The 27,511-nt window shown below is 32.0% G+C and overlaps 2 protein-coding genes across 3 annotated transcripts; one reads left to right on the top strand and one right to left on the bottom strand.

Annotated features, from left to right (window-relative positions):
- Positions 1-912: 912 nt before the first annotated feature.
- LOC143068583 (ubiquitin-like FUBI-ribosomal protein eS30 fusion protein) lies at positions 913-8,000 on the bottom strand. 2 transcript variants are annotated; one of them, XM_076242767.1, is made up of 5 exons: positions 7,874-8,000; positions 3,605-3,686; positions 2,438-2,576; positions 2,076-2,131; positions 913-1,082 (listed from the first exon to the last, which is right to left on the bottom strand). In XM_076242767.1, the coding sequence occupies exons 1-5, from the start codon at positions 7,924-7,926 to the stop codon at positions 957-959; spliced, it is 456 nt and encodes a 151-aa protein (XP_076098882.1). In that variant the 5' UTR covers positions 7,927-8,000; the 3' UTR covers positions 913-956. The 2 variants fall into 2 exon arrangements, with proteins under 2 accessions (XP_076098882.1, XP_076098883.1); XM_076242768.1 differs by lacking the exon at positions 7,874-8,000.
- Positions 7,994-27,511, top strand: LOC143068575 (E3 ubiquitin-protein ligase RNF8-like). The gene is made up of 7 exons (XM_076242756.1): positions 7,994-8,126; positions 13,825-13,941; positions 16,160-16,666; positions 18,002-18,394; positions 21,856-22,060; positions 24,270-24,665; positions 25,209-27,511. The coding sequence occupies exons 1-7, from the start codon at positions 8,010-8,012 to the stop codon at positions 25,247-25,249; spliced, it is 1,776 nt and encodes a 591-aa protein (XP_076098871.1). The 5' UTR covers positions 7,994-8,009; the 3' UTR covers positions 25,250-27,511.

Below are 27,511 nucleotides of genomic sequence, written 5' to 3'. Positions count from 1 at the left end.
ATGACAAAGAACAAGTTTGGTCAATGTTCACCACTCAAAGTAATGAGCCTTTTTTAGCTGGGGTAGGTAAGATATCTATGGATCAGCATCAATTCAATTAATTTGCATATTTTCCACGTGTCCCATTTTACAGATATCTCTTGGGGTTGAATCAGTTATACATTTTCTGCTTTTTGTCCTTTCAAGAATAATTGAGAAACAGAGAAAACATGAACTCCTACTTTCATGAAAACTAATTACCACTTTAGTGGAAAAGTTATATTGTGTACATGAACAAATGAGATCACCTTTTATTGACAAAATATTTTAAACACCTTTATAGATTGTGTAGTGATCCCCTAATTGATCAGAAAAGTGACAATGTTGAGAAAAATTGGCTGCATAAAAGATGAACGACATTTGTACCAGCTATTGTGCACAAATGATGCTCTTGCTAAGTTATAGTTAATAAGGAAATTGATCAGCAAAGAATGTTAACCCACTCGACACAGTTTGGCATTATTGCATGTAGCTTGATATAATTTCAGAAAGATTTTTATTTATTTTGTTTTTGAGAAAAATGTGTTGAGAATTATGTGCATAGCTTTTAAGTGCTAATCTGGCAGCGGTGAAAACATGACAGACAAATCCACACAAGTTCACATTGATTTTCAATAATACATCTGCACTGATTCATGAAATCTTCAAATACATTGATAATATAAACCTACATATAAATTTCATTTTAAAGAGAGCACTTATAAGACAATTTTCAATATCAGTGATATTTTCAAGGAGCATAATCTTTTAAAATTAATTGATTGTCAAAGACCTTGCTAATTAAAACATTATATACAAGTTTCATGATAATCTGACAAGAATCAAGTTTTCTTTTCAAATCAATTAATTCAAATACATAAGAATAACAGGTAGTTATTTACAATTTTTTTTATTTCTGTATCATGTTCATACAAAGTTTAGGAATTGGCATTAGGTCCCTTCCTTCGTCCAAATGTGGATACAACAACACCAAATCTTCTGTTGTATTGCATACGTCTCTTGGCACGGCCAGTCTTCTTCTTCTTGACCTCTCCCTTTTCAACCTTAATAACAGAACAAATACATGTTGATTTTTTTTCTTAAAATAAAAAGAATACATTCATAAACACTACTGGCTTCAGCAAACTGACCAGATTCATCATGCTTATCTATCTTAGAATCTGGATTTTCCTTAATTTACACATTGTTATTATTAAAGTTATCAACTTTGCTTACATTTAAAGCTGCATTGATGAAATCTTACTTTTACCCTAGACTTTTTAAACAATTTTACCCATATGTGATTCTTAAATATCCCATTGAATAATATGTGATAAAACTGATTACTTTTTTTAATTTCAAATAATTTAAAAGCAGATGTCAACAGACCTTGACAACTATTTACCACAAGACAAGGTTCTTATGATAAGTAAATCCTGATATATCAGTTGCCTTCCTGAATAGGTATAAGCAATATTAAAGGTTACATTGGCATTTCTATACAAACACTTCTATATCTGGTTCTTAAACTTTCTCCGAATATCACATATATAATTTATTAAATATTAGCAGCCAGTGTAATTTACATGTAATATATTAATAACCATTCTACCCTATCTTTTATAATTCAATTGTAAATATGTTTTCTAGCTTGATGGAGTCAGATTCTCCAGTGGTTCAATATTGTTTGGTTGTTTATTTAACATGTTACACACAAATTTCAACTACTAATGACCATAGATAACACAACTATGTACACATAACCAGTCTCTTAAATGCTTTTAAAAACTAAAATAAGTTTCAAATTGAAAACCCACTTGACAGTGTCATGTGCTGAGTGTAATTGGACATCCTGATATGTAATATGATGTCAACAAAAACGTTTCAGCTGTGAAACAAGTCTATTATAGTCGGCCCTGTCTAGCCAAATGGTAATATACAATGAAGTGACTGAAAACAAATAACGATCTAGACTATGGACACTAAACTAGAAGAAATTCAATCTAATTCAGTGTATAATAATCTGAGTTTTGTATTATCACACAGAATACTCTTACCTTAGGTGTCTGTCCCTTGACCTTTCCTGCACGAGCAAGAGAACCGTGAACTTTACCTGTTGATAAAAAAAAAATATTTTTAAATAAAGTTCAGGTAGGAATAGTCTAAAAGATTTGTATTGGCATTGGAAAGAAATTAGGAAGAAGATTCAAAGACTCATTGGTTGATGACTCATATTTGTTGTATAATGTAAATTAGACTGCTAGTTTTTTCAGATGAATTAATGTTTCATATTTTTCGTGTCACGACTTTTGAACTGCTGACTATATGGTATACAAGTAGTTTATGCTCAAAGTTGAAGGCTGTAAGGTTGCTAATAAATATTTGATGAAAAAGTGGCCAAATTTAAAAAAAATATTACCTCCAAGCATTCTGAGGTCAACATCAAGAGTTGAAAGTTCATCAACGCTAGTTAGCTGAAAATCATCCTGTAAGGGTTTTCCTCCAAACATAATAACCTGTTCTTCAACTGGAAATCCATCCTTTGCTAGTAAAAAGCTCTGAAATCATAAAATTACAGGTTCACTTAAAATAATTACAAATTTAAAATGTCATAAATATGTTAATGATACTTGATAGTGATCAATCTCATTTTTGTTTGTTTTAATTATGTTATTAGGTTCTTGTTGTCCTGTTCTTAGATAGTATGTTTTGTTTTGTATACCGTTGTTGGTCTTTGTTTTGTGCCTGGCATCTTCCACAGCTTTTTTCAATATATCTTTCTTCATATTTCATGACTTTCATGTCATAAGTTATCTGATCACTGAGGAAAATGTGGAAACCAAAGTTTACTCAGAGAGCAGACCAGTGGGTTCTCAAGTGGTAGAAACAGGATGTTCTTGTTGTGGCTTTATAGTGTAATAATTAATAAAAGATGGCCTTGTACAAAAAGGGTCGATACATCCAGGCCATTCATTAGGGACGGTACCCAGTACTTTTACCCTCCAATGCTATTGACAAGTACCGCCTAAATGTAGAAATTTTTATATAAGATATTAATGGAATAAATTGAAAAGTACCACCTAGAAAGGTGGAAAGTACCAGTCAACATGAAAGATAATGAAACCCCTGTACATCATTTACATGCATGTGGTCAGCCCAAGCTTTACATTAATTTATTACGGTATAGGCAAGGTTTAATCTTTCTATTCAAATCTAAATATGTTTCTTGTGAAAGTTGACATTTGTTTCGTTTTCACAATACTTTTCCACTTTGAATCTTGTTTAACTTAACTTATCTATTCCAGTTGAATGCAATTGTCTACAAATCCAGTCCACTAAGTGTGGAGCAGACAGTGAGGATCACAGGCTATAATCCAACTGAACACCATGTATACATATCAAATGCTAAGACTAAAACTTACAGCAATTTGAATAGATACATTTTGTATTAAAATAAACAGCAATTTTTATATTTTGACAGGTACAATTAAATCATATTTTTGAAACATTAACAATAATCTTGATGTAAATTTAAAAATTTTATTGTGACAAAAAACTTTTTTTTTATTTTAATTTCTCTATTCACCTTGATATCTGCAATGGTTTCTGTTCCTGACACCTCATAGGTGTGGGTTTGGCTACCCCGTACAAAAAGCTGCATGTTTAACCTAGAGATAAGATAAAATAAACATGATAATTATGTTTCAGTAGGTCGAGTTGTATTCTTCATACACTAAATGCATTTCAATATCAATGAGAACAATATTCCGTCAAAACTACATGTAGATGTGTAGGTGTGACAATTTTAATTATATAGTTTTCTACAATACTTTTGAAAACCTACATCATCATCATCACCAACCTGACCAATGTCAATGCTTTTTTTTGTTTGTTTTTAAATTATTTTTCCTCTGATCCTGTAGGATGAATTTTTACTATTTTTTTCATGAATTATTGTTGAGATGTGTCACAAAATCCTCCAATTTAATAGAAATTATTCATTTTTCTAATTTGGGCTAGACAAGTCGGAACAGATTTAAAACAGACTGATACCAGGTTTTAAGATGAATATGATTTTATGGAAACATTTGTTTAGTAGGAGTCATTTGAAGGAATGCTAGTCAATTCGTTCCAAGTCCGATTCGTTCCAGATTTGGACAATTCGTACCAAGTCAATTGTCAATTCGTTCCAACAGATTTATTTCATTATTAATCAGACTTAACAATGTGTTCCACCTGATTAAGTTCATTATTAAATCAGACTTAACAATTTATTTGTTCCAACTTTTTTATAATGTATATATGTCCCTATATCACTGTATTTTTGTAAATCAACCTACAGTGCACGGCAAAAATCGGCAATTCCTTGTCCATTTTTTCTGTATATTTCATATAAAAGATAATTTCTCAATAACATATGTTCATCCTAACAGTTCATAAGATAATTGTTCAATAGTCTTTCAGTATTTCACATATTTCATTTTGCTGGTCAACGGATGGCACAATGATAAGTGCAACAGATGTCATCAGCTGGGTAACTGTAATTTTCTCGCTTCTATAGCTGTCCCAAAGCTCCATCATCTTGGACTGTGATCTGTTTGTGGCAGCTGCTTACTTTTTTTTCGGTTTCGTACAAGGACACTGAGTAAATTTTTATATTGTACACAACCAGTGCTAATGAGTAATAACGATGCACGTAAGAAAAACATAGCAAATGTGGTATGTCAGCCTTCAATTATTATTGACAAGCGTTTATGACCCAAAGTACGATATTATTCTTTTGATGAATGCATTAATATGGAACGCCGTAGCTGCCTTATGTGTACTTGTTTTTAGATACGCTTATACTTTTCAATATATGCACATAGTTTTTCTATATATGCACATACTTTTTCTCTATATGCACATAGTTTACTTTATATGCACATAGTTTACTTTATATGCACATAGTTTTTCTATATATGCACATAGTTTTTCTATATATGCACATAGTTTTACTATATATGCACATACTCTTTCTCTATACGCACATACTTGTTCTCTATATGCACATAGTTTACTTTATATGCACATAGTTTTTCTCTATATGCACATCTGTTACTTATTCGTTTTTAATGCGCGGAGTATACGGTTGCACTTTGAATTAAATCGTTTTTCAATTGTTTTCATGTCTCTGGTGGTAACAATGTGTTCTTACAGATGAAATGACCCTATAAGCGCGATTGCAACCGTTCCAGTGCTCGGTTAATACCCTGTTACTTATTCACTTATAATACGTTTGTTGTACGTTGCACCTTTAAAAAAAAAAATTCAATTGTGCCCATGTCTCTTGGTGTAACAATGTGTTCTTAGAGATGAAATGACCCTATTAGCGCGCATGTACCCGTTCCAGCGCTCGGTTGACACCCTGTTATCTATTCGTTACCTATTCGTTACCTATTCACTTATAATACGTTTGTTGTACGTTGCACCTTTTAGAAAAGGATTTTCAATTGTGTTCATGTCTCTGGTGGTAACAATGTGATCTTAGAGATTGAATGACCCTATTAGCGCGTATGTACCCGTTCCAGCGCTCGGTTAATACCCTGTTACCTATTTGTTACATATTCGTTACCTATTCACTTATAATACGTTTGTTGTACATTGCACCTTTTAGAAAAGGATTTTCAATTATGTCCATGTCTCAGGTGGTAACAATGTGTTCTTAGAAATGAAATAACCCTATTACTGCGTATGTACCCGTTCCAGCGCTCGGTTAATACCCTGTTACCTATTCGTTACTTATTCGCTTATAATACGTTTGTAATACTTTTTATGTGTAGTGTAGTATGTTCAGACTTATTTTTGTTTGTACGTTTTGGATGATTTTGTTTAAATATTCCATGTGTAATGGCAGTGTAAACATTCAGAGTTTGAATTTATTAGAATAGTAAATTTAACATTTAAGAGAAAGCTGTACTTATCACAAAGCTGCCACCAAAAAATAGGGACATTGCTTTAATCTACAATTTTCTATGACAATGATAAATGTTCATTAAGAAGAGCAAATTTTTATCTTTTATTCATCATATTTGATTTTCAACCATATTTGTCAGGGTTCTCCAAGGAAAATATGTGCAAAAGCAGAAACATGTAAATACTTTAATTTTATATAACAGGTAACAGGTTATTTACCGAGCGCTGGAACGGGTACTTGCGTGCTAATAGGGTAATTTCATCTCTAAGAACACATTGTTACCACAAGAGACATGGACAAAATTGAAAATCCTTTTCTAAAAGGTGCAACGTACAACAAACGTATAAAAAGTGAATAGGTAACATGGTATTAACAGAGCGCTGGAACTGGTGCATGCGCGCTAATAGGGTCATTTCATCTCTAAGAAAACATTACTACCACCAGAGATATGAACTTAATTGAAAATCCTTTTCTAAAAGGTTCTACGTACAACAAACGTATTAATAGTGAATAGGTATTGGTATTAACCGAGCGCTGGAACGGGTACATGCGCGCTAATAGGGTAATTTCATTTTTTAAAACACATTGTTACCATCAAAGACACGGACACAATTAAAAATCCTTTTTTAAAAGGTGCAACGTACAACAAACGTATTATACGTGAATAAGTAACAGGGTATTAACCGAGCACTGGAACGGTTGCAATCGCGCTTATAGGGTCATTTCATCTGTAAGAACACATTGTTACCACCAGAGACATGAACACAATTGAAAAACGATTTAATTCAAAGTGCAACCGTATACTCCGCGCATTAAAAACGAATAAGTAACAGATGTGCATATAGAGAAAAACTATGCGCATATAAAGTAAACTATGTGCATATAGAGAACAAGTATGTGCGTATAGAGAAAAAGTATGTTCATATATAGTAAAACTATGTGCATATATAGAAAAACTATGTGCATATATAGAAAATCTATGTGCATATAAAGTAAACTATGTGCATATAAAGTAAACTATGTGCATATAGAGAAAAAGTATGTGCATATATAGAAAAACTATGTGCATATATTGAAAAGTATAAGCGTATCTAAAAACAAGTACACATAAGGCAGCTACGGCGTTCCATACATTAACAACTGTTATGCGCACATCATTGAAATACAATAATCAATTATAATGATTACTATTTCTTTGAAAATATCATTAGTTAGTCACTTTATTCATTTTTTAAATATTAAATTTGTCATGAAATACTTACCTTAATAATTAATAATTATCAATATATTATCATGCCCAATATATGGTTCTTCCCAATTAATAAACCATAGAATTTTTTAGATACGTATTTATATTCATTTTTTATAAGTACAGCATTAAAAATTAAAATAATAAGTCTATTTAAATGGTTAATTAATATTGTATAATATTGTTCTTGAATAAGTTGGAACGAACTGAGCAGTTTTTGGAAAAGTTGGAACGAACTGACCAAGCAACTTGGGACGAATTTGTTGGTACGAATCATCCAGATACCATTTGAAGACAGTAGCCAGTAATCTCTCTCCTTAGTCTTAGTACCAACTCTTTCTGATATGATGTGGAGCGATTATCTGATTGGTCATACACTGAATAAGAACATTTCTCAGGACACAGATTCTAGCACTAACTTCATGTGATATGTGTTCCAAATTAATTATTAAATATTATATTATGGTATCCCGTCTTCAGCATGGGTGAGATTTACAGTTTATCAACATATGAAAAGCTGGAGTGAAATTAGCCGAGCACATACCTGTCTGTTCGTCAAAAAGTGGTCTGAGGATTGTGCAATATTTCATCAACTTTTAATATAGTGAAAATACATTAAAATAGGACAATAATCATCTAACAAGACTTACACGTGCTGGTGCAATGCAAAATCAGTCCAAAAAGGAAGTATATTTGTACGCATGCGTGGAAATACTACCCCGAAATCTATGACGTAAAGCACAAACGACTAGCGCAGAGCGCTCTCATCTAAATCGAGAAGCAAAAATGTCTCAGCAACTGAGCCAAACCAAAGAACAAGAAACAACATACATCCCTTGTCTTCATCGCATTGGCGATAATATTAAGAAGCACAAGCTTATTAGCCTTGAAAAGAAAACCGAAGTATGCTATTTACGTAAATTGTCCTTCCAAAAAAATTATAACCATGATACATAATTTTTTGTATACAAATTATAAGCCTTACAAGGTCCAGAAAAGTTATAGATACTCCTCTCTCTGTAGACAATAGACATAGTTGACGTTCATTAATACACTTTAACAAAATGACTGTGTTTACACCATGAAATTTTCTCTTGAGAACAGACAAAACTAATGTTTTATAGCCTGGCAGCATCTAGCTGCGAATGAGGTCCTTTTGATGATTTTGATATTTGCGGACTATAAACTATGGCAAAAAAAAATTTAAAAGACAATAGACATGATAGAGCTACGTATTCGCAGCTAGGCAGCACATATATAGTGGGTCTCTTTGGGGTCTAAGCGTGATGCTGGATTGCCGTTTTTTTTTATAAGCGTGACACGTGAAAGTCTGTATTCTGTAGTTGTCGCTGTTGACACTGGATTGTCTCCCTTGCAATTATTCAAGTCTCGTGTGTAAATATTTCACTCTGGTAAACAACTCACTTGTACTTTAAAATATATACTTTTAGGTGGCAACTGTGCTTAACATATTTTGACAAAAATTAAAAATATATATACATTTATTAATTAACAAGAAAATTTAAAGGAAAAAAAATAAAATAATAATTAATATTTCATTAATCAAACCAGCGCGACTCGCAAATAAAGTCACCCAACAATCGCATTAGTGTTTCATTAGAGACGGAGACATTGTTGTTTTTTTCCATTGACAATAAAAGTTCCAAATCAATATGCAACGATACTGTGTTAAAGTATATCTCATGTTTAAGTTTCTGTCTTCATAATTTTCACAAAATAGTAAATAATGTTCCACAGTTTCTAATTGACCACATTCACACTTGGGGTCTATATTTTGATTGATTTTGTTTTGGTAATTTTTGAGGTAGTATCCTGATCTAAAAATTTTAATAATTTTTGCTGTTTTATGATCTGGATAATCAAATGTTGATTTTTTGCCAACAGTCTGATGAAAATTGTAATAATATCTTCCTGTATCACTATTATCCCATCTACATGTATGTTGCCACTTTTTATTCACAAAAATTCTTGCTGCTGTTTTAATATCTTGTTTAGTTACTGTAATATGAGCTTCTTTTTGAATTTGATTTGCCTCTTTAGCTGCATCTTTAGCTAGTTTATCAGCTATTTTATTTCCTCTAACATCATGAACATCTGCATGTCCTGGGGTCCATTCAAAATTAATTTTTATTCCATGATGTTTTTGGATAGATTTAATAAGGTAGATAATTTCATGTGAAGTGGATCTGTGATTTTCAATTTTCCAGTTTGATATTAAAATTCCAATTGCTGATTGACTGTCCGAAAATATTTTTACTTCTTCTATTATGGTTTTATTTTCAATTCTTCTAACATAATCTTATACTAATTTTATTGCAACAAGCCCTGCCAAAAGAATTGAACCCCTTTTTGGAACTGGTTGTGTTCTGTTTCTTTATTGTTGAAGATTACAATTGCACCTGCTCCACAAGGTCCTGGGTTGGATTGGCAAGAACCTTCTGTAAAAGCAACAACTGTTGATGGATATACTGTGTTAAGTTTGTTTAATATTAAATTTTTTCCTGTGATTTCTTGTTCTTTAGTTCTGTTTTTTGAGGAACCAAGAGTACCCCAATATTCTGGTGGAGATTTTGAAGCTTGTAGACCTTGAAATTGATATTCTGGCTATACGTCATCAATACTGATATCTGTTTCTTCTCTCATGTTTTTTGCTTGTTGTAACATTAAGCCTAAAGGTGATACATGTATGAACTTGTCCACTGTTTCTTTGTTTTTCCATTCATCTATTTTGTTTCTGATATCATACATTTGTAGCTATAGGGATTTTGGTTGAATATGAATTTAGTCTTGCAATATCTCTAATAACCATTTCTTCTCTATTATCTAATGGCAATACTCCTGCCATAACTTGTAATACTTCCTAACTGGCTGTTGCAGAAACTCCAAGACAAATAGATTAACCCTTTCTTTGGATGGCATTTAATTTTTTGAAGTGTTCTTCTTTCCCTGTTTGCCAAATACAGCTTGCAAAGAGAAAAATGGAACCTATAATACTATTGTACCGGTAGACTTGAATAATAAATTTTGTTTTTATGTTACCAATTCCTTTTATTTCTCTTAAAATTCTGAGTGATTTTCCAGCTTTTTTTCTATGATGTTGAGATGTTCACTGAAGGTAAGTTTTTCATCCAATGTAACTCCTAATAATTTGGGATTAGGATTGTATTTAACTGGTTTGTTTCCTAACACAAGGTGTACTGTTCCTGGATGCTTTTTATTTCTTGAAAAAATGCAGTATTCTGTTTTATTTGTATTAACATTTATTCTCCATTTTTTGCTCCAATTCATGATTGTTTTTAATTCGTCTTGGGTTTTTAAATCTTATTTCCTCTAAATCATTACCAGTATATATTCCTGTCATCAGCAAATTTGCATTTTCCAGCCTTTACTTTTTCAAAAAGGTCAAAAATTTTACAAAGATATTAAAAAGTATTGGTGAAATAACTGACCCTTGTGGGAGACCAGTTTCAGTCCTACACCGTTGTCCTTCATGTTTATTTACTATACATGTACATCTGGAGTACCTTTCATTTAGAAATTCCTGTATCCATTTCCATATTTTCCCTTTAATTCCATATTTATTGGTGTAATTTTACCAATAGTCCTTTTCTCCAAACACTGTCATAAGCCTTTTCAAAATCAATGAGAACTGCTAACGTACAATAATCTAAATTAAATCCATCCAGTATAGATTGTGTTAAATTTAATAGTACATATATAGTTGATCTAAAATGTCTGAAACCTTCCTGTTCTATGTCTCAAATATTTTCAGATTCCACATAACATTCAACTCTGGTAGTGATTATTCTTTCCATGGTTTTTCCCAAAACGCTTGTTAAACTAATTGGTCTGTATGAAGATGGATGATTATAATTAGATTTACCTGCTTTTTTCAAAAGTTTTACATTTGCCCTTTTCCATTGAATTGGTATTCTTCCTTCTGAAAGTTCTGTTATTGATTTGTTAAAATATGTATAATAAGGTTGATATGAGTGAATCTCCAGCATTAATAATCAATTCTGTAAAAATATTGTCTGGTCCTGGTGCAGAGTTTTTCTTTAATTTGGCAATGGATCCCTCTAATTCATCTTGACTAATTTCTTCATTCATATACCCTTCTTCTTCAACTTCTTCAGATGGAGTGATGTTGAAAGTCTAATTATTGTGTAGTGAAAACGGGAAATGAAGTCTAGCACGACGCAGGAAATTACAAAAAATAAGAATTGCTTACATACATAGTGTAAGTGGGATACGGAAATCTAACAAAGCAGTACTCCCCCCCCCCCCCCCCCCCCCCCCAGTAGCATAATATCCAGGATCAGAACCCCCAAATGAGACCCACTAATTATATGTGTACATGTAATAGTTGTGTTCATTTTGTGTTTTAAAAAGATAAACACTTTTTGTGGATTTAGCCAAACATTTCTTTCCTTGCTGCAGGTCATTTTGGTCTAAGAGCGATTTTATTTTTTGCAATATTGAGAAAAATCCTGTGTAATTCATTTTAAAAAGTTCAAAATGTGAGTTTAAATTATTATGATTACAATCCTGTTGCAATTTTCGCAATAATAAAAACATCAAAATAAATTTTGAATTTACAGTAAACATTGCAGGCAGACATGCGCTTGGCATATTGGCATTACATTGAAAACATGATATTTGACCTTCCAATTGAAACATCTGTCCTGCATTAAAAAAAGAGACAAAGACAATGCCATAAATTACTGGCCAATTTCACTTAACATGTATACTTTGCAAACTAATGGAGCATATCATACATATAGCTACAATGTAGTCAAATAATGGAACATTTTGAAAAAACAATATTTTTGTATGATTTACAACATGGCTTTAAATTTCTATCAAAACACTCATGTGAGACTCAACTAATATCTTTCATAGAGGACCTCATATATATTAACTATTTCCCAGGATACTTGCGACATGGCACCTTTTTTTGAAGGTTATTTGTCGATGATAGCATCTATAAAAACATAAAAAAAACACAGTTGCATCCTAATTACAACAGGACTTAGTTTCAGTGGCACAATGTCAATGGGACAAAGACAGGTTAATGTCTTTCCGTCCAAACAAATGCTCCATACTACTATGAGAACAAATGCTCCATACTGAAAATCACACAATAAAAGAAACCAGTCCGCCATGACTACGTCCTTCATCGTCACATTCTTCAAACTGAAACAGCTACAAAATATTTAGAGGTAATCATCCAATCACATCTCAAATGGAATAAACAGGTAGATGATATAACAACAAATGCAAATCATCAACTAAATTTTCTCAAACATAACCTAAAAGTATCATCCAAACAAATTAAAGAAAGGGCAACCATGTCATTATTTAGACCTTAGCTTGGGTACAACTTTTGTGTCTGGGATCCGCACAACAAAAATTTAAATAAATCAAATTGAGATGGTCCAGCGAAGAGCTGCTTGCTATACATGTAATACTGTAGATACCACAATACCATCTCTGTCTCAAATATGCTTGAACATCTACAGTGGCCTACATTACAATTGAGACGAATACAAACTAGACTAGTGGTTTTCTATAAAATTATACACCAACATTAAGCAATCTACCCTAAAGATCTTCATAAATCAGACAGCAGAACAAGACGTAAGCATACCTACGATTAGATTTTTACTTATTCACATTTTATCCTTCATGTCCGTATATAATAGTATGTACAATGGAACCTACTTTCAACTTCAGCAATCCTTTGTACAAAAGTTGACGGCTTCAAGGATATTTTAAACACTGCATATCATCATAGTACATAGTTCTACCAAGAAATATACATAGTAGAACAATCCACAGAAAAATTGAATTACATTTTTGTAAATCACTGATATTATTGAAAAAAATATTCTTTTTTTTATTGTAAATACACGTAAGCCTTGCATGCAATCGCATGTAATAGTCAAAGTTGTCACTGAGTGTGGAAATATGGAGATGGAATACTACATGTATAATTCTAGTCTCATGGGTTTTTCGTTCTATCAAAAATGCACTGTGACATCACAAATTCCAAAGTATGCATATTAGTAAGAACGAATTCAAATGACGTCAGAAAACATAAGATCTAACCATACTACTATGAGAACAATTTTGGCAGAAAGTTTGTGCATTTTACAACTAGGAGTAGGACATAATATAAAGTATATACTAGGCAGGACTTTGATACTCAAAAACATATCCATTATATCATGTATATTGTAGAGTCATTTAATTATTGATATGGGAGAGAAACAAAGATGTGCTCTATTGTAACATGTAACCAGTAGGGCTTTTATATCTTAAAAACGTTTCATTCCAGTAAATCCTTTTTTTTTTAGTTTTCAGAACTTTTCCTATCCAAGGTGGGTGGTTTTCTCAGTAAATGAAGATTATTGGACTCAACTTACATGATTTTGATACATTGTACATCTTTGGATTCACTTATTTGGAAAATTAAATGATAGTCCGTGCAGATTTTAATGACTGCAGAATTCAATGGAGTTGTCATGGTGAGACTCCTGCTGTATTTTATTAAAATATCTGTGTATTTATCTTGTAGGTTACTGTAGGGAGAGCGCCAGATGTCACAGTTTGTCTCTTGTCTAACATGATATCAAGATGCCATGCCATATTCAAATGTAATGACGAGGGACAGTGGACTGTGAGAGACAATAAGGTACGTCATAGCCACATACAATCTTATTTAATTCAATCCTTTGTCTGAAGTTATTGTTTGAGAAATAAATAAAGATGTTTTGATCATACGTGTACATGTATATTGATTTATCCTACAATTGGGTGTTCTACTATACAGATAAAGCCCTACAGATATTGCTATGCTGTATCTGTATACTATACAGATAATGCTTTAAAGCTCCGCCCACTGCCAGACTGAGTATTATATGAACCTGTGTGACCTCAGAATGTGTATTGCAGTTGCATTCCAATGACTTATCAATTGCGAATTAATGATTACTTTTATACGTTCTGTTTGTTTTCAAACATTTCTTTAGAGCAATAAGAAACACCAATTTTCTGATAACATACACACATGAACAGCAGTCTTTTCTACGATGACAACTATCGATTTCAAAACTTGAATGTGTATGATTGTGTAACAAAAACAACCATGTCAATTTCAGCATGCATGTTTAGTGAATGTCGAGTCTGAAGTGTAGTACAACTCGTACAGTCCTGTTTCAAATTGGACAATGTTTTGTTATTTGTTTTTACTGTTGAAATTAGTTGTTATGTTAAAATAGATAATTATTCACCTTGAGCGATGTATTATTGTTGACCATTCAAGATTCTTTCTTTGCGAACCCGTCTTCAGTTGAATGTGTGATTACTGTATTGTATTATTACACGGGCCTCAAGAGATTTCAAATTGAAAATAAATGCAAAACATGTGTTTTTGTGTCTTTCAAAACACAAATATATATACAGAATTAATAACTTGCCTTGAAACAGGTGTAATAGCTCGCTAAAAGCTCGCATACACCTTGTTTCCTAGCCTCGTACAAATACAGCTGATATTTAAAGGCACTAAACAGTTATTGTTTATGTATCAGTGAAGTGGAGACAACACAAGTACATTTATTTATAGGGCAGTTAAATCTTAAGGTCAGTTGTTCCCAGTCAACAAAATGTCTAAAGTAATCTGATCTAAGAACAAAATTTAAGTATAAAAAATGTATAAAGCATATCCTGATATCTAAAAGTCACCTGCCGAATAAGGTACAACAATAAAAAACAAATATTGTTTTGTCTGAACTGTTATGGGCAGTTACATTGTATAAACCCTTTGCTCCATTGATTTTTTTTTTGCATACTTGATTCGCATAGGATTTTTCAATAAAATGCTGCAGATATGCTTTAAAGTATTAATGCATTACAAAAAAACAAATATTTCATCAAATGAATTTAAGTCGGATATTCCTATGATATTCCTTTTCATATTGGATACAAATTTTATTAAGTCTACTACAGACACTTTGTAGTCAAAGCGTTTGAACTGAGGTCCTACACAGGCGTCAAAAGGCGTCATTATGGAGAAAATGGGGTAGCATCAAAAGGCTTCACTATGGAGGAAAGGGTTAACATACATGTAAAATAAGCCTGTAGTGTAAAAAGTGTTAAACAACAATAAATAATCTGGAATAATTCTGGAACCAAGTTTTCATGAATATTTCAAAAATTACTTTAAAATAGATTCTGGTAAACGTGCCTTTAATTTTTTATTCCATGGCCACTTTAAAAAGATATGAACATGATGAAAAAACTACAAAATCAGAATTCGCTGTTTAAGAATTCACTGGTGTACTAGTATTCATTGTTTGTCCTTCTAATGAAAACATCATCATGCCGTTGAATTTCATTGTTTAACTTTAGGTATTTAGAACTTAGATAAACATTTGGTATATATATTTTTGAAGATATTATCTAGAATCATGCATTAGATTCTGACACTTTCTATTACATAAAGTGATTATAAAAAGAGTCAAATTTGGTAATTTATTAGATAGATTTTGTTGTTGTGTGTTTAAAAATTTGAAACAGCTGGAGATGTGCCTAAAATTTATCAATATCATTTATTATATGGCAAGCAGCCTGTACTTAATGGAAACATTACATTGATATTGATAGAAAAGTGTAATATTTTATACCTGTTAAAATAAAGATAAGAACATGTGGTATGATTGCCAATTAGACAACTCTCTACCAGAGACCAAATGACATAACAATAAATAACATTGAAGGCCTTCAACAATGACCAAAACCTTTACTATAAAAGGCCTCAAAATGACAAATGTAAAACAATCCAAACAAGAACCATTGTATAGGTTCAAAGCCTGAGTTTGTCATTTGAAAAGTTTCTATTTCTATATTTTTAGAGCCTGAATGGAGTTTTTGTCAATAAAAAGAAACTAGAACCAATGTGTCTTCAAAAGCTGGTTGATGGGGACACAGTTCAGTTTGGAGTTACTAAAAATAGTGAAGAACCTCCAGAATTCCTGTATAGATTTCACACCAATCTAAAAATCAAGAGAGCAAGACCAAAGTCTCTAGATGAAGTTGACTGTGCCACACCAAAGCGACAGAAACCCATGCCAGTCACATGTCAAGGACCTAGCAACCAAAAAAATCCTGAGTGGTCACCGTATCAGGAATATAAAGACAAGCTAAAACAGCAAGAAGAAGAAATGGCAAGAAAGATGAAGGAATATGAACAAAAGTTATCTGAAATGAATAGTGTTTTAAAGGACAAAGAAGAAACACAGGCAGCTATGAAAAATGAGCTGGAAGAGGAAAAGAAGAGGAGAGAAGAAAACATGAAGGAAATGGAGGAAACAATGAAGAAAAAGCAAGAGGAAATGGAAGATGAACTGAGAAGAAAAGAGGTAAAACTAAAAAGAATAGGGACTTTTTGATTTCTGACGTACATTTTAATTTTCCCCTGATCATATTCTTATCTTTTGAAGATAATTTAATATTTTGCTCAATTCTTTATGAGTTATAAATGCTTTTAAACTTGCTGATAGTTGTATGACAACACAATTATTTAACAAAGAAAGAACTTTTGAAATTTTTGATAATATTTTGTTTTTATTCCATATCTTCTCAAATATATTTCTATCTCCTGGCACTCCTGCTTCCTCCACCAATGAAAATAGGTTACCATGAAATGGCAAACAGCGCTGAAACATCATGCAATCAATATATATATTAAAAAATAGATATGAAAGGCCTGAAAAAAATACATGTGTTTTTGAACCTCATTTTAGTGCTGTGCCCAAGGATGACTGGGGATACGAAATATGGTCACTTGGTCTTCTTCTGACTGGCACTTAAACACTTGCCAAAGTGGGGCGTCCCTTTGGCTGTGCAGGATGTATCAAGTTTGCAGCCGCATCTGGTTAGAATGGGGATGATAAATCTGATGCCTCGTGTAAAGAGAGTGCCACAAGGAACCCTTGCAACAACTTTTTGAGGGGTCCTAGGTGGCCTGTTGCAAGGCAAAGTTTCTGCCCCTATCCAATAAATTGAATTGGGCAATATACCTTCAATTTCCAGTGGCAGTCCAAATTTCCCCAACCATTATCCCGGATGGCCTCTATTACAAGACCTATCTATTGCATTTATTATTATCTTGTTCTCATCCTGAACATGCATAAAATGTTTGTCACTGGATGTTAAGCAACCAACAATCAATCAATCATTTAAGTGCTGACCCTAAACTAAAGATTTGGTTGTCAGCCACTATTAGTCCCTCACTTGAAACCAGCAAATTTTAAACACTTGTTAAAAAATAAATTAGGTAACTGCAGAACCTAACTTTGTTAACATGATTCAAGCATATTTTTCCGCCAGATAAAACTTTATTTTTTTTTTGACTTTCTGACTTAATATGTCCAGTAAATGTTTTTAAAATATATTAACATCATATATGTATTTATATGTTTTGTTTGAGTTCATAGATAAATGTAAAAGTAAGTGCATACAGGCCTGACATCGTACATGTAGTTCAGTATATTATACTTTATCTTTGGTTAATTAATTTCTGTAACATTGCTTGTTATTTTACATGAAACTTGTTTCATATGCCCCTAAGGCTCTAGCTAACTATCAATAATTTCAATATGTATTACAAAATTTTACATTGAGGATTTACAAATAATTAATTTACTAATATTCTTCAGCAAACAAGTTCTCATGAATTTTGATTCTTAATTCAGGAAGCAGAACAACAGATGAAAGAAGAACTGGAAAATAGACTGTTAGAGAAAGAAGCTACACTGCTTGAACAGTTGCAGGTGCAGAAAGAAGGATTAATTGAAGAAAAGGAGAAAGTAGAACAAAGTTTACGTGTAGCTATGGAAAAAGCTTTGGAAGAAAAAAATAAAACTTTAGAAGAAGAATTAATTAAGCAAAAAGAGAAACTAGAAACAGTAATTTTAAAGAAAGAAACTGAACAAAAAATGTTAGAAGCACAATTAAATGAAGTGAAAGAAGAAAAAGACAAACAGACAGAGGCAGTGTTACATGCGAAACAAGACATTTTAACTAATTTTGCAGATTTAATGGAAACTGAATTACAGTGTAGTATTTGCAATGAACTTTTTGTACAGGTAGACTCGAATTTGTTATGGAAGTATTACTTGATTTATTTCACTTGACTGGGCGGGGTTTAACCTTTTCGCACATAATAAACCAGTCCATCTATAGATAAGTGTTTTAGGATAAACTCATCAATGAAGTGTCCAGTCATGTTTTAGCTCACCTGGCCCAAAGGGCCAAGTGAGCTTTTCTCATCACTTTGTGCCCGTCGTCTTCGTCGTTGTCCAGCGTCGTCTGTTAATTTTACAAAAATCTTCTCCTCTGAAATTACTGGGTCAAATTTAACCAAACTAGGCCACAATCATCATTGGGGTATTTAGTTTAAAAAATGTGTCCGGTGACCCGGCCAAACAACCAAGATGGCCGCCATGGCTAAAAAATAGAACATACATTGTAGGGGTAAAATGTAGATTTTGGCTTATATCTCTGAAACCAAAGCATTTAGAACAAATCTGACATGGAGTAAAATTGTTTATCAGGTCAAGATCTATCTGCCCTGGCTGAAATTTTCAGATGAATTAGACAACCCGTTCTTGGGTTGCTGCCCCTGAATTGGTAATTTTAAGGAAATTTTGCTGTTTTCACGACAGTTTTGGGTTATTATCTTGAATATTATTATAGATAGAGATAAACTGTAAACAGCAATAATGTACAGCAAAGTAAGGCCTAAAAATAAGTCAACATGACCAAAATGGTCAATTGACCCCCTAAGGAGTTATTGTCCTTTATAGTCAATTTTTAACAATTTTCATACAATTTGTTAATTTTTACTAACATTTTCCACTGAAACTACTGGGCCAAGTTCATTATAGATAAAGATAATTGTAAGCAGCAAGAATGTTCAGGACAAACACATCACCATCACTAAAACACAATTTTGTCATGAATCCATCTGCGTCCTTTGTTTAATATTCACATAGACCAAGGTGAGCGACACAGGCTCTTTAGAGCCTCTAGTTTGTAAATTCCTTTGATGACACTGATAGTTGATTATAAATCAATTATTATTAGCTCACCTGACCTGAAAGGTCCTTAGTTTAATATTCACATAGACCAAGGTGAGCGACACAGGCTCTTTAGAGCCTCTAGTTTGTAAATTCCTTTGATGACACTGATAGTTGATTATAAATCAATTATTATAGCTCACCTGACCTGAAAGGTCAAGTGAGCTTTTCTCATCACTTGGCGTCCGTCATCTGTCGTCCATAAACTTTTACAAAAATCTTCTCCTCTGAAACTACTGGGCCAAATTAAACCAAACTTAGCCACAATCATCCTTGGGGTATCTAGTTTAAAAAATGTGTCAGATGACCTGGCCATCAAACTAAGATGGCCGCCATGGCTAAAAATAGAACACGGGTAATATTCAGTTTTTGGCTTATAACTCAAAAACCAAAGCATTTAAAGCAAATCTGACATGGGGTAAAATTGATAATCAGGTCAAGATCTATCTGCCCTGAAATTTGCAGATGAATTGGACAACCCTGCTTATCACACACATCTTCAAATATACTGTCCTTACGCAAATTAAAACATAAGCTCCGCCCGATCAGTTAACATTACATTGGCAAAATACATGTATGAAGTCTAGTCATTGTTATATATATATGTGATTTATATTGTAAGACCTAAGTAAGTACTTAAATGCTTGATACAAAGAGGGTTCATGTAATAACTTTGATTTATATATTTCATGGATTTCCGGTGACTATAATCAGTAGTCCTAGTTCTTTCTATATTATCTCTTGTCTTTACTGTCTTGCCAGAAGATTGGATTACTGTAAATGCAGAAAATATTGCAATGTTTTTATTCATGTAAAAATTGCTGCAGTTTCAACCTCACAATTATAAACACTCACGTTCATCAATTTAGTAGTATACTTGCACCTGTCCCATGTCAGGAGCCTGTGGCCTTTGTTAGTCTTGTATGATTTTTAATTTTAGTTTCTTGTGTACAATTTGGAGTTTAGTATGGTGTTCATTATCACTGAACCAGTATATATTTTTTAAGGGGCCAGCTGAAGGACGCCTACAGGTGCGGGATTTTCTCGCTACATTGAAGACCCATCGGTGGACTTCGGCTGTTGTCTGCTCTATGGTCGGGTTGTTGTCGCTTTGACACATTCCCCATTCAGTGATATTGTTTGCCTTAAATTACTGGAGAATAAAGGCTTTTTCCCCTGGAGAAGAATTCCAATTTGAAAAAAAAATGGCTTAAAATTATTCCCAAAAAGACAATTTTTTCCCAAACAGTGCAGTCTCGGAAGTAATTGTGCAAGAATACAAACGAAAAACACTTCATTTAAACATTTTTCATTCCTAAAATGACTATATGTGCAGATTTGAGGGTCTTTTTATCTATCATCACTGACAATAAGGGGACTTATTTCAAATGAGGGTTCACTTCTTAAAAGGGTGTCTGCAAATTGAAGTTCCAGTCAAATTCATGGTTTATGATAAAGGAGTAGGGGCACTAAGGCCTGGTTTTGGCCAAAGAAAATAAAATGTTTGATAACTTTTTTCAAATTGGCACATAATCTTTAGAAATGCATAGGGTCAAGAATTATAAATGAAAAACATTAAGATTCTTATGTGATGACGTCACAATTACGTCATAATATGTACTGTTTTCACAAAAACGATGAAAATTCAGAATTTATGCAGTTTTCTATCTTTATTTCTGTTGTGGAAACATCGTGCGCAGCCAAGAAACAACAAAATAATTTAACTGAAGCTTTATTATTACTATTGACAAAATCTCACCAAATATAAAGTTGTTTCTTGGGTGCACACATACTTTTCCAATTGAAAATATACTTAAAAATTTGATGAAAAACAAGTAAAATCACAAAATTTTACAAAATATGCAAATTAAGGCATGATTTGTTGCCATGGTAACTTGTTCAATGGCCAAAATTATTTAGTTTTTCTGAATACCTTCTACCTGAGATACTTTTCAGTAATTTAAAAATATGTAGATGATAACTTTTAAATTTTCAGTAATTTTTGGGCCAAATAAGGGCCTTATTGCCCCTACTCCTTTCCAAATTTGATAAAAATGACGTATATTTTCCCAATAAAAAAGGGTAGAGGTAGTTTTGAAAAAAGCCAACAATATCACAGTGGCATTTCCTTTCTCAATTTTATTTTCCTTTATGAATATTTGCACCTGCATAAATAAGAATTCACATATTTACCAGTAAACAGGGATTCACTATGATCATGATAACAAATGAACACATTGATTTCTGAATTTACAGTAATTTAAAGCCACAGCAAATTTCTAATCTTTTTACCATTGTTAACTGTGTTTTGAGCTTAATTTTTTCTTAGTCTTTTCATTTGTATTTGGTTCCCTTCAGTTCTTGCTGAAAGTATTTTTATTTTATTTTCATGCTGTAGTGTTGTTATATAAATCTTTCCTGTTCTGACATATATTCTTTATCATTTTTATGGCTTTTGACTTTTGTAGGCGACTTCATTGAATTGTTCTCATTCATTTTGTGCATTGTGTATACAACAATGGATGAAAATCAAGAAGGAATGTGCTGTGTGTAGAGCTCCTGTAACAACAACAATGAGGGCAATATCTCTAGATAATTACATTGATACCATGGTTTCACATCTTAGTGATGAGCTTAAGGAAAGAAGAAAACAGTTGGTGGAAAGCAGAAAAGGTAACAAAAGAAAGTATGTTGGAATAGAATCAATATAATGTCTTTACTAGCATATCTTTTAAAGACATTCTTTTTCTCACCTGGTGGTTAGTTCACTATTGTGTGGTTACTATCTTAGTAAATCTAGTGGGTGAGATGGCATGTTCATGTTTTGAATTATTTTTGATCCATTTTAACATTGGATGGTTGAGAATGAAATTAAACACATTAGGTAGCAATACACAGTTAGGAAAAAAACTTAAAATTGACCCTCATAATTTTTAAACACCCTCTTTCCCCTCCTTTCTAACAAATAAGGGTTAATATTTTTGTTATGCATGTATATATTTATAGAAAGAGAATCTTCCATAGATTTGATTTCTAATGGTCATAATGGTGAAATAAAATGCCTTTTGGGTGTAACCATGGCAACAATCTGCATTTCTTTGATACAGAATATAGCAAAAAAGGGGGTGAACATGTCACAAAAGTCTCCAAAATTTGGTCCAAAGGAAAATTTCAATCAATTACAGTGATACCTTTCCTAAAACCATAGGTTTATATCTATCAAGTGGTGCAAAATGCATTTTGCTCATTTTTCCATAAAATTGAATTGAAAAGATTGAGCTCAAAATCTTTGTTGATAAACCCTACAATAATTTATGGACCTATGTGCAGTACGGATAGGAAAATACAGACTATTAAACGTCATATGGCCTATAAATAAAGGCAAACAGTAGTATACTGCTGTTCAAAATTCATAATTCGATAGAGAAAAAACAATTTCAGGTTACAAACTAAAACTAAAGGAAACATATCAAATATAAGAGAACCAGGACACAACAGAGACACAACACCTAAAATGTAACGCACACAGAAACAAAATTTAATGTAACAATGACAATTTTCCTGACTTGGTACAGGGCATTTTTATGAAAAAATGGTGGGTTGAACCTAGTTTTGTGGCATGCCAAACCTCCCGCTTTAATGGCAGTGTTAATTATAACATTAAAATGACAACATTACAGGACAGGGTTACAATAAATAAACTGATAAATGGGAGAAAATATAGGACAGAGAAACAAACGAATAATAGCCATCAAAAGGTAACAGGTTAAAAAATATTTTTATATGCCAGAGATCACGCTACGTCCACACAAAACTATGCTCAGATGTATAAAGTTTAAAAGCCATAGCAATAAAACATGCTAAAAACAATCTAAATGTTCATATAAACCAACTAAGAAGGCTATATTATTCTTCAATTATCTAAAAATCAATTTTATTGGTCAAAAACTTTCATATTTGAAAAAAATCCCCATTGCCATGATGCAAAACTAAACTTCAAAATTTGTATTGCTACCTTAAATAATGCAAGACTTAGAAACCTCAAACTCTTTGGTTCACCTGAAATAAACAAGTACATCTTCCTGACATCAATCAATCTTTCTTTGTAATTATTAAGGGGCTCGCGGGTCTAAATGATTTTTTTTATTTAATATAGGATTTTTCTATAAATGAACTTTATCTTATAGTTAATGAAAAAATGAAATAAAAAAATGGGGTCACCGTTCATTTACGCTCATAATCTGCCTTCGAAAGAAGCATGCATTTTTGTTAATGTCCTTTTTTTCTGTTGAACTAATAGGAGAAATAGCGGTAATATCGAAATAAAAAAAGAACTAAATTACAGAAATCGATTAAATTTTACAATTAGTGAGTTTATGTTCAGCTTATTCGAGAACAACAATAAAAAATATAGGTCACCAATGATTTAAAAAAGATATTTCAATTTTAATGCCAAAAAATGACATTTTTGCACCAAAGGGAGATAATTTGGAGCTTTTTCAATGATATCTACATTTTAAAAGTCACCTGGGGTCAACACGAATTGATTTTTTTGAATGACTTTTGTACCATATGATAAAGTAACAACTACTAAAGGTAATTAATAAAATTTGTTATGAAAATAAATGTTTATTTTTTTTCTAAAAATCATATACCCACGAGCCTCTTCTGTTGATCAGTATATAATTGAAGAAATGCATCCATTAGAACTACCAAAATTTGTGGATGATTGACAAAAATATTTACACATGAAAATAGGTATACAACAAACAATAATGAATCCACAGTATACTCCATATTTTCTTTTATACAAAATCAGAAAATGCTTGATATTTGAAATACATATTTTGAAATGAATTGTTATTTATACATTGCAATCTAGGTGAACAACAAAAGTTTAATGAAGATAACAAACCAAAACCTCAAGTGACTGCAGCACGAGGGCGTGGCCAAGGTGGGAGAAGAGGGCGTGGTGCAAGAGGAGGAAGAGGTGGTGGGGCAAACAACCCAATAGTGGTACCTGCTGCTAATCCATTAACCAATGCTGCAGGTCATCGTCCTATTATTGTTGAGGATGATTTAGAAATAGATAGCGTTGAAATCACAATCGGAGATGACGATGTAGAGGAGAGTAGTAATCCATATGCTGATTCTGATGAAGATTCTATGGAGAATTCTAATTCAGATAATTCAGATAATTCAGATGATTCTGATTCTGAATATGTACGAGGTGATGAGGATGCCTATTATGGTGGTTATGGAACTTGTTACAGATGTGGTATGTTATCATACATGTACTAAAATATGTGATTTATGTTGTAAATACAGCGCGAACATGTTGTGAGAACATCACTCATTTCGTATATTGTCACAAATGTCATGAAACTTATGTGAAATGTTCATGACCACAGGTCAAGTTTGAATTTTAGTGGCCTCACTTTTCCTAATATTGAGTTATGTCCCTTTACAAATGGAAAAATTGCTGAATTTTCGTTTTTGTTTTCTAAATAATTTTTCCTCAAGCAAATCTTATGAAACTTATACACAATTAATGCTTATTGGAACAACACTCAAATCAAGTACACCCGTTGATATCGTCACTTTTACTGTTCTTAAGTTATGTTCTTTTTTAACGCTATATGCATCATCCTATGTCCCATGGACACATTCCCCATTTTTTGAACTTGCAGTCCTTTAGTAACTCTAGTTTAATGAATACATATTTTTTCAACTGTCAGATCAGAAGAAAATATTTTTTACAGGTTATAAAGAAATCTACGTAACGTTATTTTTATAATTGTAATATTTGTTTTATTTGAAGGTTCTCGAGGTCATTGGGCAAATGGATGTCCTTTTAGATGAAAAGGTTGTACAAAAACTATATGTGCTGGGTAATTACCAGAAAGTGTTCAAGACTGAAAACTTCATACTCAGTATTACCAAATGTGTTCATTATTAACATTACATATATTTACAATGTGAAATGTTAACAGATAGTTATATAGATTTATTTCCAAATGATTGTTAACATGTGCCAAAACCAAGTTCCTTTAATAGTACAGTACAAAAAAACTAAACAAATATAAAATTGATGTGTTTGGCTTACACAATGTGTTCATAGTGGTTATTCAAAAGGATTGTAAGTGGAAACCCACTACTATTTTGATATTGGTTTATACATTTAGTGCAAAATATAATTTGAATGACTATTCATCAAATTCTAAAACTTTTCAATGTTAATTAATGTCTGTCTAATATTGGAATGCTGAATAAACATTGATGGACAATTTTAATTTGTACTCTGTACTGTTTGGCAAGCCTTTTTCTTCTGTTTCTAAAGCTTATACATATTAGTTTTACATTATTCTACAAATGTATTTGTTTTCAGTGAGATTGATGTTTTGATTGGACGATAATAATACCAGTGCTTTTTATTTTGCTTTATATACTAACATAGACACAAGTGTTTCAGTATGAATAATTAAAATTTCATTTTCAAATCTTGCTGCTATGAGATTAATATTTTAACACCTTGTGCACAGATGAAAAATGTCAAGACTTATTTGTTTGTCATAGTTTAATGACTCCTGTTTTAAAGGGACAATTTGAACTATGTGACAAGGTTTTAAACAGAGACCAACATTTTAGTTTAGTTACTTTTCTGAAGAAAAAAAATAACATCTCTACTTGATTTTATTCTTAATACATTTTACTCTTATATTAATCCTTGTTTTGAAAATTCCAATAGGGAACATACTTTACATTATTGTATTATTAAACCAATTTTAAGACGTTTTGGCCATTGGCCTTCTTCAGTTTCTTTTATTTTTCTTCTCAGCTACATGGCATACAATTTATTGGTAGTGCTATTTACTATGCATCAGCATACATAAGTAATAATAGAGTTAACCTTCAAATGCTATAAATAGCTACTAGTAGTCTTTATTGTTGTTTGATTTACATTGGCAGTTGATTGCTATGCAATACATGTATACACATTTTTATATTTTTTCAACATGATTATACACTAAATATTAAATTTTGATGTATGGAATATGGTAAATGCTGTTTTAAGACTGAAATAAAAGTAAAAGAAATTGAATTTTTATTTAAAAAAAAAAAGGAAATTTAATAAATACGAAATTGAGACAGGTTATACTCAAGAAAAAAGATAAATAAGTCAAGTGGTAACATGATTACAATTCTTGCCAGCAATTTCATTTGACCTTTAAGATTCTAAATTCAGAGACCTATAAAAATGATGAGAAAAAAGGACTTGACTAGATATTATTATATGTGAACATGATGTTCATATTGTTTTATAACACAAATTGACTTAAATATTTTGTAATGAGTATTGCATCAAATATGTTTTTATAGTGTTTACTTTTTTTTAAATGCCTGTCATATGAATGTCAGTCAATTGAACTACATCTAAGGATAACTATAGTTTAGAAAAAAAACTGCAAAATTCACCATGATTTTAGATGATCGATTTTTGAAGGCACTTGTTTAAAAAAAACTTGATATAACACATGGTACTTAAATTGATTTATCTACACTGCTCCTGTTTGAAATCATTTGTAGCAGGCCTTGCCAAGTTTGTCAATTGTAATTATTTTGTCTTTCCATTTTGTTTTTTTGGGGGGGGGGGATATCTTCCTATATAAATGTATACACATTGCCGGTAAACATTACTTTTTGAGGATGTCAAACATATCAATGGAATGCAATTTCAAAGAGATGATGTCTCAAGTGGTAAAATTTTATTATGCAATGGGTCATACAATGAATGAATGATTGTTTTTCAAACCACAGCCAGATGTCTGTACCCAAAGTTGTAGATGAGAACTCCACCTGAATAAGAAATACCTAGGTTGTTGGAGTTAAGATATTAGATATTTTATGAAAACTAAAATTTCATTTATCAGATCTTCAAAGAATTTTAAGACATGTTTGTTTCTTTTTTGTATGTGTTTAAAGGATGGGGGCAGACACATATCATGTTTTTTTTGGAGCAGCTGTTTATTTGATAAATAAAAAAGTAAATAAACTTATTATTTGTTTTAATTGTTACATAATAAACAAATAAACTTGAGCATTTCATGCTTCTGTAGTACAGTT

Source organism: Mytilus galloprovincialis, chromosome 3 (genome assembly GCF_965363235.1).
Source record: "Mytilus galloprovincialis chromosome 3, xbMytGall1.hap1.1, whole genome shotgun sequence".
Lineage (NCBI taxonomy): Eukaryota > Metazoa > Mollusca > Bivalvia > Mytilida > Mytilidae > Mytilus > Mytilus galloprovincialis.
The sequence above is the reverse complement of the archived record's forward strand: the minus strand, read 5'-3'. Positions and strand labels throughout refer to the sequence as shown.

What these genes read in the sequence shown, in the direction of transcription:
- LOC143068575 (XM_076242756.1), top strand. Translation starts at nt 8,010, where the DNA reads ATGTCTCAGCAACTGAGCCAAACCAAAGAACAAGAAACAACATACATC. An exon ending in GGACTGTGAGAGACAATAAG is followed by an intron (nt 13,942 to 16,159) that starts GTACGTCATAGC and finishes CTATATTTTTAG; the next exon opens with AGCCTGAATGGAGTTTTTGT. An exon ending in GTTGGTGGAAAGCAGAAAAG is followed by an intron (nt 22,061 to 24,269) that starts GTAACAAAAGAA and finishes ATTGCAATCTAG; the next exon opens with GTGAACAACAAAAGTTTAAT.
- LOC143068583 (XM_076242767.1), bottom strand. Translation starts at nt 7,926, where the DNA reads ATGCGTACAAATATACTTCCTTTTTGGACTGATTTTGCATTGCACCAG. An exon ending in TGACCTCAGAATGCTTGGAG is followed by an intron (nt 2,132 to 2,437) that starts GTAATATTTTTT and finishes TTTTATCAACAG; the next exon opens with GTAAAGTTCACGGTTCTCTT. An exon ending in TCAAGGGACAGACACCTAAG is followed by an intron (nt 1,083 to 2,075) that starts GTAAGAGTATTC and finishes TCTGTTATTAAG; the next exon opens with GTTGAAAAGGGAGAGGTCAA.